This window comes from Athene noctua, chromosome 3 (assembly GCF_965140245.1).
Source record: "Athene noctua chromosome 3, bAthNoc1.hap1.1, whole genome shotgun sequence".
NCBI classification, from domain to species: domain Eukaryota; kingdom Metazoa; phylum Chordata; class Aves; order Strigiformes; family Strigidae; genus Athene; species Athene noctua.
The window spans coordinates 71252925-71273714 of record NC_134039.1 but is presented as its reverse complement, the minus strand read 5'-3'; the positions used below and the strand labels follow the sequence as shown (position 1 = coordinate 71273714).

Below are 20790 nucleotides of genomic sequence, written 5' to 3'. Positions count from 1 at the left end.
GTTAGGATCATATCTGAGCACTCAAACGAGCAACCCGAAATCCTTGTATTGTACAGCAGTGATTCCTCCTGACTTTAATGTCAGACTCCTGAAGTCTTTCGTCGCATTTCAGAAAAATTAATTTCTTTCTTGGCTTGCAATTTTTCCTTAGCGAAACTTTGCCTCACAAATATTATCAAAAAGGCAAGCAGCCTGCTGTTTTCAAACTATACCCCCCACCACCCCCTCCCCTGGCAAACTGACACATCAGCAAGAACACAGGCTAACCAAATGACAAAGGGGACTTGGAGGAATGCACAACACTAGAGGCAGAGGAGATCGCTGGGGCAGGGGGAGATAGTGATGCTGTGATTGCATGATTCCAGTCATCTGTATTACCTGAACTTAAAATGAGTATCCAGTTATAGCTACAGGGCAGTTCTGAGGTGATTCTCTAAATCACATACTTCATGTTTTGGTCTTGAGTTTGGGATAATAAAATAATGAATAAAACACACATTTGATTGAATTTTTAAGTTTTGCTTCAAAACTAAGATAAAGACAGAGGGAAGGATAGGTTTTGCATGTGATAGTACTACTTCCCATCTACCCCAGTACAGGTCACACCAGAGTTGGGCCCTGGCACTCTCTTGGAAGACATCAGCATAGGTTTGTATCACAGATGCCAGCTTATCACGAAGAAAACACCAGAACTTCACTGACAAAGATAGTTGACATGAGACACATGGAAAAAGTAGACCTTCATATAAACCTAGGGAGCTCAAAATATTTGAGGAGCTGCTATAGAAAGCAGGTACCTTGCTAGGGGCAGTAATAGCAGTTGTCAGCTCTACATGAGGTGGAACATAGGAAGAGGCCTCCATCATTCATCTTCCCTGTCTCTTACCCTTCATACCCTTATTTCAAAGTCAAAAACTTAACTATGTGTCCTCTCCTCCTAAATTGCTGCTTCTCAGGCAAGGGGAGAGCATCTGCCACCACCTAGATCTGGCCCAGGTGGAGGCATACTGTGCTCAAGTGGTTTGCAAATCACTGTGGTCTGTGCATCTCAGTTTTGAGACCTGCTACTCCAGGGTCCATGCCCTGCTGTAAGTAATCAAGAATGTCTGGTTTGGGGTAGACATACAAAAAGAACAAAATCCTTGATCATACTGCAAACTATTCTGAGCTAGGTGTCACAGGGGGATAATGGAAATGAAAACCTACCACATCTGTAACAGAGGCCAGAATCTGGCCTTCTGTTTCTAGGAAAGCCATGCCTTGTTTAGGTTTGACAGTTTTTTCTGTCCTGAAAGCCTCCAGGAAGATTCCAAATGAGCAATCCTCCACTAGACGTGTATGTGCCACCTTACAGCGGGCAGCCCACTGCTGCACTGACCCCAGGGGTCCCCTCACGCAGACAACTCCTTGCTTCCTTGGGATGAAACTAACTGCAAGTTCTTCACGCCCTACAAAACACACCTGTTGCTCCTTCCTCATCCTTTGTTAATGAGGTTTTACACATATACACACATTGTGTTCAATCAAAGAAAAACTCAATAAAACTGAAAGTGCTTGTAGTCAGCAGAGAGTGCCTTCTTGCCAAGAAAGTGGTGATTAAGACTGCACATTCACCCTGGGTTTGGGTCAAAGCCCAATAAAGTCAGCGGGATTCTTTCCACTGATTTAAAGGGGCTTAGGATCAGGCATTTTTACTATAAACAAATCACTAAATACTGCCAAGTTCTGTTGAACTACTTTGCTTATGTAAGTAAATCAGTGAAAGGTGCTGTTATCCATGACAGTATGTCAGTTACCATATTTACTATATAAGCGATCTCTAAAAATATTTCAAATAGATAATGGGTGACTTTTAGTCTTAATTGCAATCTTTCAATGCCTATTCCTTAAGCATTACAGTTTGACATACATGCTATGAGATGTTAATGACAGGTAATGAAACGTGCACACATGACTATGCACGAAGAGGTCTTTGCATCCTACCCTGCTCGCAGTTTTTCCCTCCATAGCGTACAGGGCACTCGCAGATGTAGGTGTTCCACTTGTTGACACACGTGCCTCCATTCTGGCACCAGTTGGTTTCGCAATAGTTCCTCTGCGCTGCACAGCCTGAAATTTAGGAAAACAGTTACTTGGCATAGTTCTAACCAGCAAAAGGCTCTGAATGATTGTATCTGAGTTTGCATGTAAAAAGAAGACATGACCACTACAGGTTTGAGGGTTTTTTTTAATATCCTTGAAGTCAGTGAAGCAAAATGTGGATGGAAGAAGTTTATGTGAGCTGAGCAAGTGTCATATTCCTAAAGACAAATCTAACAAAGGCTATTAAATACAGTCACTGAGCTGTAAATCTCTGGGGACTAAGAGAAAATTTTGGGGAAATACCACTACATGGTTGTCCTGTTTTTATGCTCTTGCCCTGTCATCCACTGCTGGAGACGGTCAGATTGACTGGTGTTGTGACTCAGCACCACTGTTCGCAACTTACTGTCATCTAACCAAGACACTAACCAGGGAAAGCGAACGTGCAGTGTTACACAGTGGAATAACACTGCTATACATCGTTGTTTTAAACTATACGGAAACACATTTCCAAATGACTAAAAATAAATCCATCCTAAAGAAAACACTTCATGGCCTCCTGATGTCTATTTCCATACGATAAAAACTTTTTTGTTTAATATTAGACACCTAAGTGTTAAAAAAGAGCTCCAAGACAAAAGAGCAATTTGAAGTGTATGCTATGACCTCCTTCTTAATCCATGATCAATGCAACATATCTAAGAACTGCAATTTAGCTCTTACACAGACCTTCAGCAGTGTGGAAGGAAGGGACTTGCCATTCTAGCATGTAAGGGCCAGTTTTATGATGATGAGAACACTCTATACACCAGAACTAATCCTGGTCAGGGATCCAAGTACTGGAAACCAAATTAGAAACTTCCACAGGCTGCTTCTTGAAGGAGGTTTCAGATTTGGAGGACTGGAGGATTTAATTTACAGAACAAATATAATTTATGAAAAGTCATTAAAAATGCTATCTTGTTCATTAACTAATCCCACCAGCTCTCAGAGCAAAGTGACTTTTAAAAGGCAGTTTAAAAAAAAAAACCAGACAAAAAGTTCATTTAGGAGTAAATTCCTGGGTGAAAGTCATAGCAAAGCAGAAGGTCTAAACCAGCCCGGTCTTCTTCTGTGTGCAGCTTAATCCTGTAAGTGTGTGCTGTGCCACAGGCACTGTGTACATCCTTGGCATGGACGCAGACTGCACCTTCCTCAAATAAACGAGGTCTGGATGCAGCTGTGCCAGTGATGTGGTGGCAGCACAATGCCCGGCAGCACTGTAGGCCCCTGTCATGCAGCCTGGGGCAAACGCTTTACACTCAGCAGTACTAACAGGGGCACAGGGGCCATTTCAGACACCTCTGTCCCCTGACCCTTCTTGGGGTTCCTCCCAGTGCTGGCCTCTTCAACATCCTAATCCCTGTTACACACATAGCTACAGCAGAGAGCTTTCTCGTGTTGACTTTTGAGGCGGTAGTTGCTCATACCTGGCAGAGTGCCATTATTGGCAATGAAACTAGCCATGTCGATCGGCTTGCTGTCGATAGACAGGTTCCTCATGCAGCCGATAAACTGTCTGTTGTGCACTGGGAAATCTTCAGGCAAGTTTGGGACACCGCCAAGGAGGAGAGGGCCAGTTAGGTCCAAAGATCTGAAGAAACAAAGAAATGCTCACCATTTCTTGCATATAGTTTGTTTTGTTTTGCTCTTTATCTCACTGCTTCCATAAGCACATGTGAGCTGTTTAGTTTACCCGTGTTGCCATGCACTTCCCTCTGCTACATCAGCACTTCCCTCTGCTATATCAGCACTTCCGGAGCTTGCAATCAAAGAACCTTCCAGAAACACCATCACTTCTAACTGTCATGTGCATACAGAATCCAACGACCTCTCCCTAACAGCGGTCAATATGAAGAACAGAATGAAAATTATGGAAAGATGTGCAGCCACAGGACACTTGTTTCTGACTCCAGTCATCCAGGGGCTGGCTTATGCTCCTCAGCACAGGGGTTGAGATGCTGTAGATTTTGATATAATGATTTAATTATTATACTGTACCAACCCTTTTAAAATCCTCTGAAGAGTTTATTTTTAATCACATCTAGTGGCTGCAGGTTCCACTGAATGACTCAACACTGTGTGAAAAGTATATCACCTCATCACTTTGAATTAGTTCTAATTTTTATGGTGGCCCCGTCTCTTGGAATCTTATGTGTGTATCTCAATAGTCTTTCTACTATCACTTTATCTCCCCACTATGCTGCTTTGCTGTCCATCTCCTCTTTAAACTCAAAAGTACTAATCATTTTTGGTCTTTCCTCACAGTAAAGTTTCTTTCATATCTAATGATTTTCAATAGCCTTTTCTGTATCTCCTTTATTTCTATCAAGACAGGGCTTTTAACTTAAATGATGGAAGTAATAAGCTCTTCAGCCATACCCTTCATTAATGAAGTCTATTTTTTTTTCCCTTCTCTCTCCACTTTCATACTGAGTAGATGGTTTGGGGGGGCTATCCACACTGATGTCTAGATCTTTCTTTCTTTCTTTTGCATTTTACAAGTAATTTGAGCACATGTCTGTATCTACACAAAACACTGTGCATTCCACCACGTCCACTGACATATGCAGTATCCTCCAACAAATTACACCTACCAAACTAAACCTGGTTACTTTTTGTTAAACCGTATCTGCTTTTCCAACTTAATTTTCTTAGCAGTTAATAACATACTGTTGACTCTCCCCTGGAAGAAGAGTGGAAAATGGAAATATAGGGAATCCTTACTTCTTTGAGCCGGTTTGAGTCCCCTGGGCAGCGCAGGTGTAGTTTCCAATGAGGCTCCCGAAGCGCACAGCCACTGCTGTGTCACAGTCGTCTACAGTCACCACGGCCACCTTCTCTCCTGAAGGCCCATGGGGGATTCCTAATCGCCCAATGTTGGGCTTCAAGAAATAAATGGCACATGTCATACAGTGACACATATCACACGGGATTTAAATGCTGGTTCAGCCAGCTCAACAACATGCTTCTTCCTGTCCCCCAAAGGGGACTAAAATAGGATATGTAAACAAAATAGCAGAAGTTGACCTACAACGTCTAGGCAAGAAAAAAACTCAACAAACGACTTCGAAGAAAGTCTACAAACACTCAGTGTGATATACAGCATGGTCAGAAGTGGCTTTGGTCTCTTCCACTGCTGAACCACTTTGGCCCAAATCACTTCAAAGATTCATTTTCTTACTTCTGCACAGCAAACTCTAATAAATTCTGCTCATTTTGCAACTCTTCACCTCAAGTGAATGAAGTCACTTGAATTTGAACACTGTTTCTGCCCAAAGACAGAAAAGCATAGAATGATGTAATATCACAAGCAAGGCTAAAGGCTTAAATAAATTTTCTCTGATGGGAGTACTCTGTCAGGGTTGCCAGAAATTGAGTACAGGTTCCTATAAAGGCTATAGTAAAAGGTTGTCTGATGACTGGGAGGGAACTTTGAAGAAGGCTGCTTGTTCCAGCTATAAGATGGAGGGTACAGGAAACCACTGCCTATTGCTGAGCAAGTTGATAAGCTCCTGGGTTTTAGTCACGGGTGAATAGTGACCTCTGGAGCCGGACAATCAAAAATAATGGATGGATCTGAGTTTGCTTATGCAGCTGTTTTGGTCCAAGCATGCAGACTGACACCATGAGTCACCAGGATCTGACCAGACATACTGCACAACTGAAAGCCAAGAGATAATTTTATGATGTATTGATGAACAGTAGTTGCAACCATATAAAAATGGAAGATGGCCAGGCATCACACTGTAGTTTGCTGTACGCTCACTTTAAAACATATATTGCTCAACTGTGTACTGAAATTCCTTATTTGAACAGCAAACAAGGAAGCAGTAAGGGGATAAATGCCTATTCTTTCTGTTTCACTTGTACACACATAATTTGTTAAAAAACCTAAAGTCACTTTCATCATCTGTAAAGAGATACAGATTTATTTATAAGGCTAATTATCCCAGTGAAGAAAAAAACATTAAAAAAGGTATTTCCTGGTGTCAATTTCAGTTGGAAAGTATTTTCCATTTCCTCTACCAAGAACTAATGTGATCACATGGTTTGGCAGTAACACAGTATAAGGTTTTGACCTCTCTTGAGTGATATTAAGGTAGATTTTATTTTTTCCGATACTCCCTGGACTTTGCCACTGCCTAGTTTGGAAAGACAGGAAGCATACATATTTGCAGTGATGAAAGTGTTACTGTATGCAATGATGGCAATGTTAGGGAGCAGCTTTTCAAAGTAAAAGAAAAAAATACAGAGAAAATTAACCAACTGACAGGCAGGCCTTCCCTTCCAAAATGATAATGTTTACATTCTGGGTGCTACTTCTATTCATTCGGAGGAATGATTCGATTAACATTTACGTTCTTGTGCTTCACTGAAATAACCTATTGTTTCTTACGTGGGAGCCTCGACAAAGGCAGGGTATTTATTCTCGCAGCAGGGGGGATCTGCCCAATGTTAATCAAGATTGCAACCTGATGAGACCGCAGTTTGCAGCTGCTCCTTCACAGTCAACTAGCTGCAGTGGCAAATTGATTTTTTTTCTACTTTTATTTAACATAGAAACCAGAAAGTGTTTCTCTAGATGTTGATTGTTCATTGCAGTGAGGATCTCTGGCATCTCTTTGGCTCTGATGACCACACAGAACCATAAACTGATGAAGAAGAAATGGAATATTCCAGTGAATGAAGAGAGACCAAACAGTTCAAACCATACTTCAAACATGTAGTGATTTTCTGACCATGTTAGAGGCTCATTTGACAGAACAGGCTTTTCCCAAAATGAAAGAACATGTTGCTGGGAAAGGAAAGACAGATTTTCTGAGTGATTTAATGCGACATGGACTCTTTTTCTCTTATATGTGGCAAGTACTACACTACTCATCTTCTCAGCAGCTAGCATAGGGAATACTTTATAATTGAAACAATATAAAATAAATAAAAGACTGGAACAAGGGAAGCCTAAGTTAGGAGTTCCTTCAGAACTGAAACATGAAACTGATTTCATTCATTTAATATTTTGATTAATACTAAATAGAGTTTGCTGGTGATGCAAAGGATATTTAGAGCATCATGCATTAAAAAAAGAATCACTTTGAATAGTTGAGTGCTAGAAAGAGAATTAATCACACAACATGAAACCTGGGATCTAATGACAAGAATTCCTATTGCAGGTTCAGAGACCATCAGCTATAAGTGATGAAAATTAAGAAAAAATAACTATTCACTACAAAACAACTATGAACCATGGTGTGATTAAAAGGTTAAAAAGGCAATACAACAGTGTGTTGTTGCAAAGATGGGTATGAGGGAAATTTTATGACACTGAACAAGATAGAATATGGAGGACAATTTTGATTTAATTTATTAAAAATAACTTCCAACTAGAGCAGATGCACAGAACTGCAGCCAGGACAATGCAAAGCTTACCTTATCAAACACAAAATGGACTTGACATGTTTAGCCTAGCAAAGAAAACGCTGGGGAAGGGTTTTGGAAATGACAAAACACTATCACTGCAATGGACACAGTAGAGGAACAAATGGGTATAAGATGCCCATGAGTAATGTAGGCTGGAAATCACAAGGTAATGCTTGTGAATAGGAGGGGGCATCTTTGGGAAAGTAGCAGGGGGAAAATGATAAAAAATAATTTAATTTGTTTGTGATTATAGAGGCTGGTGATGGCAAAGGACTGGCCTATGTTTGAAAGAAAATAAATAACAGTAAGTAGTACTTGGAAAATGCACAAGAAAGCGAGTTGCCAACACTAAATGACAGCACACATGTTTACATTTCAGACATGATCTTTGCCTCAATGGAATCCTACTGGAGCAAGACTGATCCTTAACAGTAGGAACAGCTAACACTAACCAGCATTAATTCACACTATTATTTTCTAGAAATATGTTCAAGGAGTTAAAAGACAAACTTTCATCTGGGTACTTAGCAGTCCTTTCTGCCTGTCAAACTCATCTCCTGAAACACCATGCTACCCAAAAGGCAAGTTTCATTAGCTGTGCCAATTCTGCACTCGTGAGTGAATGTGCAGTGTGGTGTACAGGAATTTACCAGCAGGACCCCCATTAATAGTAATGCGAGTCAGGTAACTGAGTTCCTGCTCATGAGGCTGAAAATATACCTTGTGCTGCCTAACCCTAAAGGCTGCCTTTTTATTTAGTGCTTGTCCAGAAAGAGGTTGGGATTTGAACTTCAAAGACCACATGCTGTAAAAGTGAGTAGCAAGAAGAGGTACCCAACAGTGCCAAAGAGAGAACCTGGTCTCCCTTAAACAAACTGTGGAAGAAGTGGATTCATCCTGGACTCAAAAAAAGGAAGGGAAAAAGCAGCCCTGAGTGTCACAGTGCATTATCACCATGATTCTTCACAGTGATTCTTCAGACATTCCGTGCACCCCATTATTAAAGTATGCTGTGTTAGTTGTACTGACCCTTATGTTTTCTCATTATAATCGCATACAGAGTCACTTGGAGAAGAGAAGGAAGCAGCCCTGACTCAGAGCAGAAGTCACCTACCTTTATCTCTATCTGTAAAACAAGACAAACTATATTTATGTTCCTCAAATAATGGCAATTAGTACCTAAAACTGTACACAATGTCATGAAACTTAACTTTGCCTCACTGAGCTTTCACGAAAGAGATTAGTGGTTCTGATAGATGGGTGGACAATCTCAAATCTCATGTTTAACCCATGACATTCTCCCTTCCCCAGAGAGTCACATGCAGGCTGCAACTGCAGAAATGACAGTCTCCCAGGATGTCCTTTGAAAATTTCAGCTCCCTTTCTGACCATAGCAAACAGTGAGACCTTCCCAAGTTGCAAAGGCACATGTAACTCCCTTTGGCCACCTGCAGTGACTTCCTCAGATTGCAGTGAGAGAACACCACCATGAAGGTATTTGACTAGTGATGCCAAATCTGATTTTGGTGAAATACCAAGTATGGAGCAGTGAAATGGATGGACTTCTCTCCCCTCAACTTCAACAGAAAGAAACACATGTAGATTCTCCCAGGTGCATGTAAAACCTTGAGAAGCTTAATCTGTTAATTTGTGCTTTATAAATGGAGACCAGATAGAGGAGAGGAGGTCATCAAAACACATCTGTTTATAGTTTGCAAATCTATTGCACCAATCTACTCCCATTCCACTTAAAACATCATAGATTTTCTCATGTATCTCAGTTTCATTTGGATCCTCTATGATTTTAAAGTAAATATTTAAACTGCAAGAGTCCACACAGTTACTTATTAAAGACACAGATGGTGTAACGATGCACAGTGAATGGAAAAGACATACAGATTAAGAGACAATGGAAGCTTTGTCCTAAATACGTAACTGTTACATTCTTATTAATACTACAATTTTCAAAAGTCATGATGCAAAATTGTTAGAGAGGTTTAGGCAAATAGTCCAATCTTTGGTACACTTACTTTGAATTAAACATGACTAGATACCATACATGTAATACTACAAGGTGCAAATGTTTGTGGTGACACTCATATTCCTGGATCTCACAGTTGTATTAGTTAATCTGCAAGATAATATGGCTTTTCCAAAGATCCCACAGATATGTCCTCCACCAGGAACATCTTTTTCCAACTTGAATTCTTAGATAAAAAATTGCCACTTGACTTTTCACACAGATGGAAGGAGGGAGAGTCGTTTTGGTCAGCCATGGGAGAGTGCTCCAATGTCATGGATATTCTCTGAGCTCGAACTGAAAGCTGCACTCTCTGAACCTCATCCACGAGGACTTCCGCCTGCTTTAGCCACCCCACTGAGTCTTTTGAAGGAGCTCAGGAGACAATTCAGCAGCAGAGTGTAAGCACGGCCAGAATGTTGAGGACACAAACAGGGGACCCTTGCAGATGAGACACAACCCACCTCCTCAATCTTGGCACAAAGAGGCCTGTTTTCTTGGGGGACTGACACAATATTGCATATCGTAAATACTGCATTTGCTGAGCTCACTGTACACATTAAAAAATATATCTGTTTCAGAAAATTGGTCTTTTAGCAAAATGCTTTGTGTGTCATAGCTTAATATGCAGAGCTTGGCTTGTTTGTCTTTTTAATAAGTGCAAATGTGTAAAAAGAAAAGCCATCCTGAAGTCAGCGCCAGCCTTTCAGTGCTTCCAAGAGTTTGCCCAGCGGACAATAAGTTACCCCTCTGTTTTTGTTAATCAGTAGCTAATGATTTATTGACTGTTTGGAGTGGTTAAAGGTTAAAAAGAATCTGTTTCCTAATTATTTTTAATACAAAAAAGCACTCCTCTGCATTGTTAATGTGCTGGTTAAGACCCCACCGCCTCCAAAAGTGCTGGGTGGAAAATGCCTCAAGTTCATACCCTGTGGGGCTCTTTGCTTTCTAATGCTTCCAGTAACAGTAATAATGGGAAAAAATGGAGCAACCAGCAGCAGGTCCCACTGGAGGCTTCTGCTGGGGCTCCAGCCACCACTGAGGTCCCCCCTCACCAGCTCCCTGGTGCTCATTAGGCAGCCTGCCAGCCGCCCTGGCTCCTTCGTTAACCCGCTGGCCTCTGCTCTGCTATCTGACGTGGGGAAGGGAGAAAACCTCTCCAATTCCCAGGCGATGCTGTGCTGCTTCAGTGGTCAAAAAGCTCATTAAGGGCCCATGGCAGTGGCAGTCTCCCTAGGCAAGTGGCCTGAGCCCAGCCCCCCGCAAGGAATATAAAATAAATAAACAGGAAAAAACAAATGGGGAAAGCACCATACTTGCAATCCCAGGGGGAGAGACTAGGAAATGCCAGAGAAGCTTAGTGCCGTGGCATAGACTTGCAGACGGTTCTGATCAATTGGTAAACTCCAAATTAGGCCAGATTAGAGAAACCATTAATGTTAATCTCTGCTTTTTAAAGTTTTCCCCTACAGCTTTCCAGAGCACCTTTAAAATAAGGTGGTGTGAAGAAGTAAGAATCTTTTAGACATCTTGATTAGTCACCAGGGAAAGGCAGGACAAATCATTTCACATACACCCCTTACTCCTTTGATGTATGTATCCCCTTTATTCCCGGAATATTTTAATGGCCTTTCTTTATACAAACTTGGCTCGAGTCTGTAAAGAAACATGAGAGTCTGTGACAGTGAAAAGGAAAACTGAAAAGCTTCCTCCTAGTGAGTCAAAAATGCAAATTCTGAAAAGCCACCAGACCAGTTCTTTTTCCTAGACATACTCCCTGCAACACCAATAGTCAGGATTCAGGCTGGGCCACAAAGTCAAGCAAGTTTTACTAGCCTGATTTGTTATCTCCTTCACAGCCAAATCCAGAGGCTAAACTTTGATATTCAAAGCAAGAGGCTTTCAGCACAGCTATGAGACCTGGCACTGCCCAAATTGCTGCTGCTCTTTCAGTGGTAGGGCAGAGCCAGGGAGCAGCCCTCCTGTCCCACCATGTGGCAAAGGCATGGCGAGGCTGTGAAAAGCCATGGGTACATGTACATGGCGTCCAGGTGTGCTCCTGCCCTCCACAGAGTGTGACCACTACCTTCACAAATATTGTCCAGCTCCTACAAAAAGTTTATCCTTGGATTTGACTCATTTTGGCAAGGGCTGCTGTAGTGCTGATGGGAAAAATGAGTTTTCCCTGTCTTCAAATGGAAATTTTATCCTCCAATTTGTATTCCCAGATGCTTCTCAAGTCTTTGATGCTGAATCAGTGACACAGCAAAAAGGACCTGTTTTGGCTGCCAAGAGACCATGCCTACTCCTCAGGACAATATTCAGCTTTCCATGTGGGAGACACTACTCACCATGGCGCTCTGCTGCTGCAGGTCCCCTCATCCACCCTCTGCAGCCCTCTTCTCCCTTCTGATCTGCCCCTGTGGCTGGTGCACCTTCTCCCTACCGTCTTCTGCCCTCTGAACACTTTTTCTGCATGTTTTGCTGCCTCCCTCCCTTTCACCAACAAGGGTGCTCCTCCAGCATCCTTGGAGAGTTGGAAGAGGAGAACACATGAAGGATGCTGGAAGAACATCCTTGTTCACCTTCACATGTTCTCCTCTCACAGTTCAGCAAACCCTTCTCCCTTTCCTGTTTGTCCCCGTCTACCTGCCAAAGTATCATCTCAAATATTTTCAGCTTTATATAAATCTTGTATGTTTTATGACTTTTGCATCCAGGATGCAAATGTTATTGCTGTCAGAGTCCAAGAAATACCTAGAAATAGCAGTGTGACACTTATTCACAGCAACTAACTCCTCCTCCTCCTCCTTGGACTCATGCCTGGTGACATCTTGCCAAGCAAACTGCTACTCAGCATGGGTGATGGGGACACAACTGTGTCTGTAAAATCCAGGAATCCCACACTGCTCTATGGGCCACCCTCGCCATGGCTGGATCTTTGTGAGGCTCTCCTGGTACACAGAGACCCCTGCATGGCCAGGTAATTGCAAAGTGCTGCTTTCTTTCACCACACAGACAGATGCAAAATACCTGAAGGGTTACTGTAAATCAGTGAGCTCATGTAGATTTACTGTGTGATTAAATGGAGATAACAGTGCACTTCAAAGAACTTGCACCAAATTCCTGAGGTGCCATTTCAATGACTCCACCAGCTCTGCACAAGCCTTCAAGCACTGTCCTCAGGGCCTTATGGTGAGCCCAACAGCCATTCAGACTCTGCCAGCTCTCACAGAGGTCCCTTGCATCTCCCCAGCCTTCAGGAGAAGCTGAAAATCACCATTTAGGGAGGTGATGCTAAACCTCCAAGAAGTTTTGCTGCATGGAGGTGTTAAAACAGCTTGAGCATACCTGGGCCTAAGCAGCACCATGGGGTGCCAAGGTTCCCCAGGATGATCTGAGAGCCCCACACCATGAGGAAAGCCATGCAGCTGAGACCCAGCTCAGGTCTGGGGTGGGCATAGACCTAGAAGTGGCAGCGTTGTAACTGGGCACACAAGTCAAGTCTTGGGAGGAGCAAGAGGACTAAGCACTGAGCAGCCTTGCTGAGGATGAGGCTTCCAGAAGAGCAGAGGCTTGGGTTGGTTTTGACACTATATGGTCCCTACTTTCCCTGCAGAGTGAAAACCCTGGGGATGGTTTCTGAAAAGTTACTGTTTTCATTTGCGTAAAAAATCACTGCCACAACAATGAGTGTCTTCAGGTGGTGTTTGCAAACTCTGTGAGAACAACACTTCCAAAGGCAGCCAGACGAGAGAAAGAGCAAGTATGGGTACACACTTGCCCTCCTCTTCCCCAGCTGCCCAACAGACTTCTCAAAACTGTCAGGGAGAGCTGAGCCACTCAAGTCTGGGCAGAAGGACAAACTTTGCATATCAATGACCTCCAAATGACTTTCACTGCTTTACACTTTCATTTCCCGAGAGACACAGATTTAGAGTTATTTGTTATTTCATGTCAAGACAATGGAATGTCGCTCTGCCGCCAAATCCTGATTTCCTTTCCCAGATATCAATCACTTCACACTTACCCTCTACCAGAAAAAAAAATCAACATAAACAATTACTACTAATTGAAATCCACATGAATAAATATCGGTGGAATTGCAGGGAGGGACTTTTAAAGTCCAGACTCACATGTGCCTGTTCTGCAAGGGCAGATCACACCCACTAACACCTGCAAGGGCTCAGCAACCATGTCTGAGTAGGACCAAGAAAAAGTAAATATTAGCCAGGTAGCCCTTCAGTGCTTTTCAGATGTTAGCGGGACAGACCAAAGTCCCGCTGAAGGAGCAGTAGATGTCATGGAAGACCATAAGAACAGGGCAAATGTGCAGCAACACTTCTGACCTCCTGGCTCTCTGCTTCCTACCTTGGATGCTGCAGGCTGGTGCTCGAGATGGGTTTTCACAGAATCCTGCCACATTTCATGGACGGAGAGGACTCATGTTAATCAGCCTTTTGCCTTAGACAGCCTCAGAACATCACTGAGTTAGTCCTGCCTCAATAACTTGGTTTGCACCTGAGCTAAAATTTTCTTTCAGAAAAGGAAATACTAGCTTGATTTAAAGATTTCAGAGGACAGCGAGACCATCAGAACTGCGGGCAGATTATCATGCAGATTATATACATTCACTATTAACAATACTGTAGATTATTTCTAATCAAAATCTGTCAAGATTCAGTTTCTATATATCAAATCTATGGTCTTATCTAGACTAGGACTTTCATTGATGGTACTCCTCTGTATTTGCACGGAAGAAGATGAATTGGGTCTCAGCAAGGATGGGAGTCTCTGAATCTTCAGCCAGAATGCCAGGAAATGACTCATAAACTGAATTATTTTTGCAGAGATTACCTTTTCTCATGGCATTTTAAAAATTGAGTTCTGAGCATGTAGGAAATGACATGGTTTGTATTCAGACACGAGGAACATATTTTATGTGTTTGACTAGAAAACATTTTGAACTTTAAACGTAAAACCCTGGCGTGTATTCAGCAATGGAAAATCTAGTTTCTTTCCCTTCCTTTAGCTGCTTGTAATTTTAATAGCTAGGCTTTTTAAATGGCCATGCCTACTAGCACCAAAAAACCATAGTACAGATAACTAACACAAATACGTAGCCAGAAATTCCTCATACGCTCATACTGTACATGTGCCTCCACCACTTACTGCATGCTTCACAAGTATACAAGCCTGATCACCAAAAAGCAAAATAATCTGCTGATATAGTAACTTTTGTTCTTGTAAGAAAGTTGTGAAAAAACTATCATAACCTGCATCTGGCTAACAATATTGGTGATTCAACAAAAACTCCCTGAACTCTTGAGTTGAAAAGTAAATGAAACATGCAAGTCCCTCAGGATGCTGGTCAAAAATTTTGGCCGTGGCTAGCAAAAAAAGTGACTTTTTCACTTGAGTTGCTTTTCTTCCTGGTATAACTGAAGAAACCTTGGCAACCTTCTCTGTGAAGAAGAGGCCCCACACTTACACAGGTAACCACAGATAAGTCATTCTCAAAACCACAGCTAACAACTTGACTGTGGTTTTGGTGTCCTGCAAGGTTTCCTCTGCTTAAGCTATGGCAGAACTTCTGATCCCATGAAAATGCCACAGAAGGAAAGTATACCATCAGTGCTCTACTGGAAGTTAGCACTGTCCATTGCCTCCTTCTCGCTGTGACACCACTGGCCTCTATAACCCTATAGTACCTTCCACTACTGAATATTCACAATGAGATGGGTGATCAGGAAATGATAAAATTAGAAATATGGCTAAATCTTAAATAAGAATACGTGATTTGTTTTAAAAGCACTAAATTTTAACATGCTTTCTGCCTTGCACGCTTGAGAGAGACTTTAAAAGCTATATTGGCATTTTTTAGAGATATTATGAATTTAGGTTTGGAAAATGCAGATCCATGAAATTGTATTTCTTCCAGGAAAGATATGCCCAGAGAAGTAGGTTGTTTCTAACTACATGGACTTTTCAGTATTTACAGTACCCTACACACACACCAAGTTCTTGTTTAACACTGCAATTAATATTCTGCATTTTTCTTTACCAGACAATGCCAAGCAATGTTAGAGCAGGCCTGTGTTGATCACGGACACAGCAAGTCACTCTGAGCCAGCAAAATCCAAACTGTGGCTCACATCTGATCAACAGTGGCATTATCATAATCTTCAACAACTGCATTGTTTATTTAGAAAATCTCCCTCAATCCCTTAACAAATTAGTCTGGAAGCCACCAGGAGGATTAACTTCAGAAAGTCTCCCCTCAGATCGCAATTATGTCTGCTCAGATGTCACAAATGATAGACATTTGCATAAGTTATACCCAGCCTTTTTTACTAATTGCATTTGTGGTGATTTGACTTCCGCTGGGGTCTGTCTTTTCCAAGTGAGTGACAAAACGCAGCACTCGGCAGGGGCAACCATGCTCTGGTGCAAAAAGTGCTCCCTGGCACAGGGTGTAATACATACTACCTATCTGAGAATTGAATTGCCAACCACTTTTCCTGACCATTCAGATTAGAAGTAAATGATACTGAATGGTGTCCTGGATACTTTCAGGGCAAAGTCTTTCACCTTGCATCCAATAACTAAAAGTTATGCCTAGCTGGTGGCAGCTACGTGGCTTTTCTCCAAGGAGCTGGCAATCCCTATTCAGCTGCAGGCATGTGCCTGCCTCATAAATCACCCGCGGCGCTGGCAGCCTCGTTGGCAGGCTCAGCAGGGAAACTGAGAGCTGAGCAAACAAGGTTTTCGTGCTGGAATGGGAGCGTGGCAGTGGGGTGGCACAGGGAAGCCTGTGCTGAGTTGCTGCATGATACTCCTGTTTGCTTGTCAGTCCTTGGGGCATGGAGCACCATGAACCCAAGACTTCTAACAAGAATTCGTTCCCTTTATAGGAGAGAAAGCAGTAACCAGTGTCATCTGTGTCTTTTGGCGCAGCTGTCACAATCTTTCACTAAAATGTTGATATCTACCTTTTTTCTTTTTCAAGGCCAAGTGGCAAAATCAATTATGGGTCCTGTATAAAGAATATGTTTCCACAACAGGTGAATTTGTCATCATCAGAGAGGGTCTGTGTTTTCAGAAGGAAATGAGATAACCTATCTGCCAGCTCCACAGGCACCTGGTGCAGGGGCACACGTCTCCGCAGCAGACGCTCAGAGGCTGCTGTATTTCATCCCACCCTATTCAAAACAAAGTGCTACATTAACCTCTCCAACACAGGCACCACTCCCACTGCCTGCGACTGCCATGACGCTTGTGCTTATGCAAGGGGTTTGGATTAAACATGCCCTCGGTGGGGGAACACAAGTGCCTGCTGAGCTTCCAGGTGCCCATGAAAGAATTTCTCATTTTGTGTGCACCCTAGCATGCAGCCCTGTAGGTCTTGACTTTTAGGGTATGGCTGTGTCACTGTCCCAGTGACTGGTGGCTAGATGAAATGTAGTCCCAGCTGGCTCTTGGGTGGGAGAACAGGGGTGGACCTGAGTTTTTAAAAAAGAAGTTTTGCGTGTGCATCCTCAAGTCCTTCAGAAGTCCTCTGCCTGTGGCCACTGCTAGGCAGTTGCACGACCCAGGCTCCCAGAATCAAAACAGAAGCTCCAGTAAAACAAGGACAGTGATGAATGTTAGAGATTTGCTATAAAGATAATCCTAAAGACAATTCTGCTAATGAGTGACAGGCATAATCTGTGTTGTGTAGAAGAGTAGAAGAAAATGCAGGGGTTGTACAAGACTGAACCCAAGAGCTTATGCTCTCCATGTGGTCAGCTGAAGCAGGTGCTCTGCACGCACAAGGCACGCTCCAGCAAGACACATCACACATCTAAGGTAAATTCTTGCCATCCTCGCTGCAGTGTGCAGCTGTCCCCTCTGCATCTGCTGGTGGGCCCTGTCCCACCACCTCTGCAGCTGTCCTGCAAGACTGCTGCTTCCCCACTCTTGTCTCCCTTGGGGGCCCGGTGGGTTCATTGGGCTTTTCTGTCAAGTATGTACATTTACTCACACTGTTCCATCTGCCAGACCAGAAGTTGGTGGAGTTCTGGAAGGCACCTGTGCAGAGAAGTCTTTCAAGCAAAGAAACTGGCTGGATTTTTCTGCTTTATTTAGAAAACAGGACACCCCCTCCAAAAAAAAAAACCAAACCCAAACAACACCCAACAACCCTCCCTTTACATCTCCAAGTTTGCCAGGTAAATGTTGCAATTTTTAAAATGTTTCAATTTCCATCTCAAGGTCTTTGCTTCTGTCCCCTACAGAAAGCCTTTATCCTGAAGCTGCTGAACACCAGGCCTGTTGTAAAGTGCTTTTTTCTTGCCTAGGGTCATGGTTTAACCCTGGCAAGCAGCTAAGTCCCACATAGCTGCTCGCTTACTCCCCTGGTGTTATGGGGAAGGGTAAAAGTGAGAAAACTCGTGGGTAAAAATAAAGACAGTTTAATAGGTAAAGCAAAAGCTGCACATGCAAGCAAAGCAAAATAAGGAATTCATTCATCACCTCCCATTAGCAGGTGGGTGTTTAGCTATCTCCAGGAAAGCAGGGCTCCATCATGCACAGTGGCTACTTGGGAACACAAACACTGTAACTCCGAACGTCTCCCCTTTCTCCTTCTTCCCTGCAGCTTTTATTGCTCATCACAACATTATATGGCATTATATATGATATAACAGAGGGGTATACATTACATACCCCTTTGGTCAGTTGGGGTCAGCTGTCCCAGCTGTGTCCCCTTCCAACTCACCAGTGGGGGAGCCTGAAGAGCAGAAAAGGCCTTGATGCTGTGTAAGCACTGCTCGGCATTAGCTAAAACATCCCTGTGTTATCAACACTATTTTGGTCACAAATCCAAACCATAGCACCATACCAGCTACTATGAAGACAATTAACTCTGTCCCAGAAAAAAACAGTACACTTGGACATGACACAAATTGCACATGGAGATGGCAAGTGTGCATGGAATGAAGGCGGGTGGTTTGGAACAGACCTGCAGATATTTTTCATTCTATTTTGACAGTAACAGCATTGACAGATACTATCTTCCAATAGGTATGCTCTCAATTTGTGTCTCTTCAGACATCTATATTCACAGAACTCCCATATGGCATTCCGCTTTCTGACCAACATACTGCCTGACTAACTACAGGAACAGCAGCAAATGAAGCCCTGATCTGGCCGAGGGCTGCTTTTCTCTTCCTGTCTTTTCCTCCATGACCCTGTTCTGCTTTCCACTTCATCCCCTGAGTCCCAAACAAGTGCAGATGGGATCTGTTCCTCTGTTTCAAGGAGCTTCCTCCCAAGTCTACCTGAGCTGGCAGCAGTCCCAAATCCACATCACCCTCAAGAGCCTCAGCTGCCCCCAGCTTTGTCTGGAGCCCAGTAGGGCACACAACCTCTGTCTGGCAGCACTGGAGAGCCATCACTCAGATCTCACAGAAAACGGGCACACTGAGGTCTCCCCAGATACAGAACTGGTTGGTTTTGCCCAGACATATGATACTTCCTGACATCAATAGCCAGTCTGGGGCACTACTAGTGATCCACAGTATGGAGGATTTGTGGATACAAACTCAAAATGGTAAGCTCTACTGGTGCCATAGCACAGCTGTACAGGCACAGTTAAATAACCCTTTGGGATCAGCTTCGGACGAGGAACCCACAGGCGAGGGAGAACACTGCCTTCCCACCCACTCACCTGCCAGCTGAGCAAGCACAAGGGGAGAGCTGCAGCACGCACCCAAAGTACAGAAAATCAATTACAGCATGGGACTTGGCACTGAAACAGAGGGTGTTTTGGCACCTGGAAACAGCTTTCAGTCAGTGGGTGAGGGATAGATCCTCCCTGGGAAGGAAAGGTACTGGCAAATTCTAGTGTGTGAGTGGGCTGAGAGCTAAATCTCTACAGCATTAGCTCAGTCTTCGGTGATACTCAAGCTCCAGCTTGCCCCAGATGAAGGCCAGTTAGCTCAAGAGAAACCGTCACTTACTACAGGCTGGAGATTTTCAAAAGCATATGTGAGTTTGATTTAGGGCAATGCATCTCCTGTGCTTTGAATTCACCATGCACCAAAGATCAGTCCTAAGCAGCCCTCATTTCTTTTAAGTTTATCTTTAACTGAAGAATTTGCCTGTTTTCTCCAACATCTGTCTTTAGGCTAAACACAGGATTGGGCTCTGGGATGGAAAGCAGCAGGTCCCTGCTAACTGTAACTGCTGTGAAAGGGTGGACTACTCTCAAGACAGTCAAGCATTTGAAACAGCAACCACGGCACTCTTCAGTCTAAAGACATGCAAGGAAAGAGTGAAGGAATGGCAGCTTACTATTGATTATCAAATATGAGAAGAAACCATAGCCCAGTTACAGAAAAAGGGTAATGTCTGTCCTGAATATCTCATCCTAAGAGCCTGCAGGGTCAAGTGACCACTACAATAGACACTCTCTGAGGCACCCAACGTTTTACACCTCCTGACCATGGAGAAGGATCACACGCACACACTGCCTGGTCTTATAGTCGTTACTTTGTGAGTCATTCTGTGAGTCATTCAGGGATTTGTTCATTCCATCCCCCAGAATTACTGTACTGCAATTCAGGCACTCAGTGATAGTATGTTTCTCTCTGCTCTTCTCAGGTTTTCTGCCATTTAGGTAAAATTATCCTGTGGTCCATTAAACAGATGCAGAAGGAGCTTCTGCCTACAGAACATAATGTCCTTAAGCAACTCTGGTGCCATATAGGTATAAGTAACACAGTATATATGTAGAAGATACACAGTATATAAATATACATGCACATGCCCTTTATAATTAATGGAACATGTCTATACGCAAAACATTTTTATCTTGTGCCAAATGATGAATTCTACCCTGAGGTAATGAGTCAGGTAAAACATTAACATAAATTTGATGGTATATCTCAAATTCTGAACAAAATTGCATTTCTATCAGAAGTTTGGGAGAGTGGCTTGACATTTTCACTTAATTAAAAACACTACCCACTGCTGGGCTCATTAAAATATCCTGTCCCAAGCACTGCTTATAACCATACACGATGCTGTATGTAAAATGAATGCAACATAGTTCATGTGATATTACCGATATTGAGCATCATTACAATCAAACAGCCTAGTGGTTTTGCTCCTATTCCAAACACATATCAGCATGGCGAAAACTACTGACGATCACTCATGCTGACAGGCTCAGAAGAGCCAAAGAA

General features: G+C 43.0%; 1 protein-coding gene across 1 annotated transcript in view; it reads right to left on the bottom strand.

The window, feature by feature from the left end:
• Positions 1-20790, bottom strand: part of CELSR1 (cadherin EGF LAG seven-pass G-type receptor 1) — a 173875-nt gene that overhangs the window by 47551 nt on the left and 105534 nt on the right. The window contains exons 6-8 of the mRNA XM_074901601.1: positions 4849-5006; positions 3552-3715; positions 1984-2109 (exon numbers count right to left, since the gene is read on the bottom strand). Coding sequence (XP_074757702.1) covers positions 1984-2109; positions 3552-3715; positions 4849-5006 — 448 coding nt within the window. The remainder of the gene's footprint in view (positions 1-1983; positions 2110-3551; positions 3716-4848; positions 5007-20790) is intronic.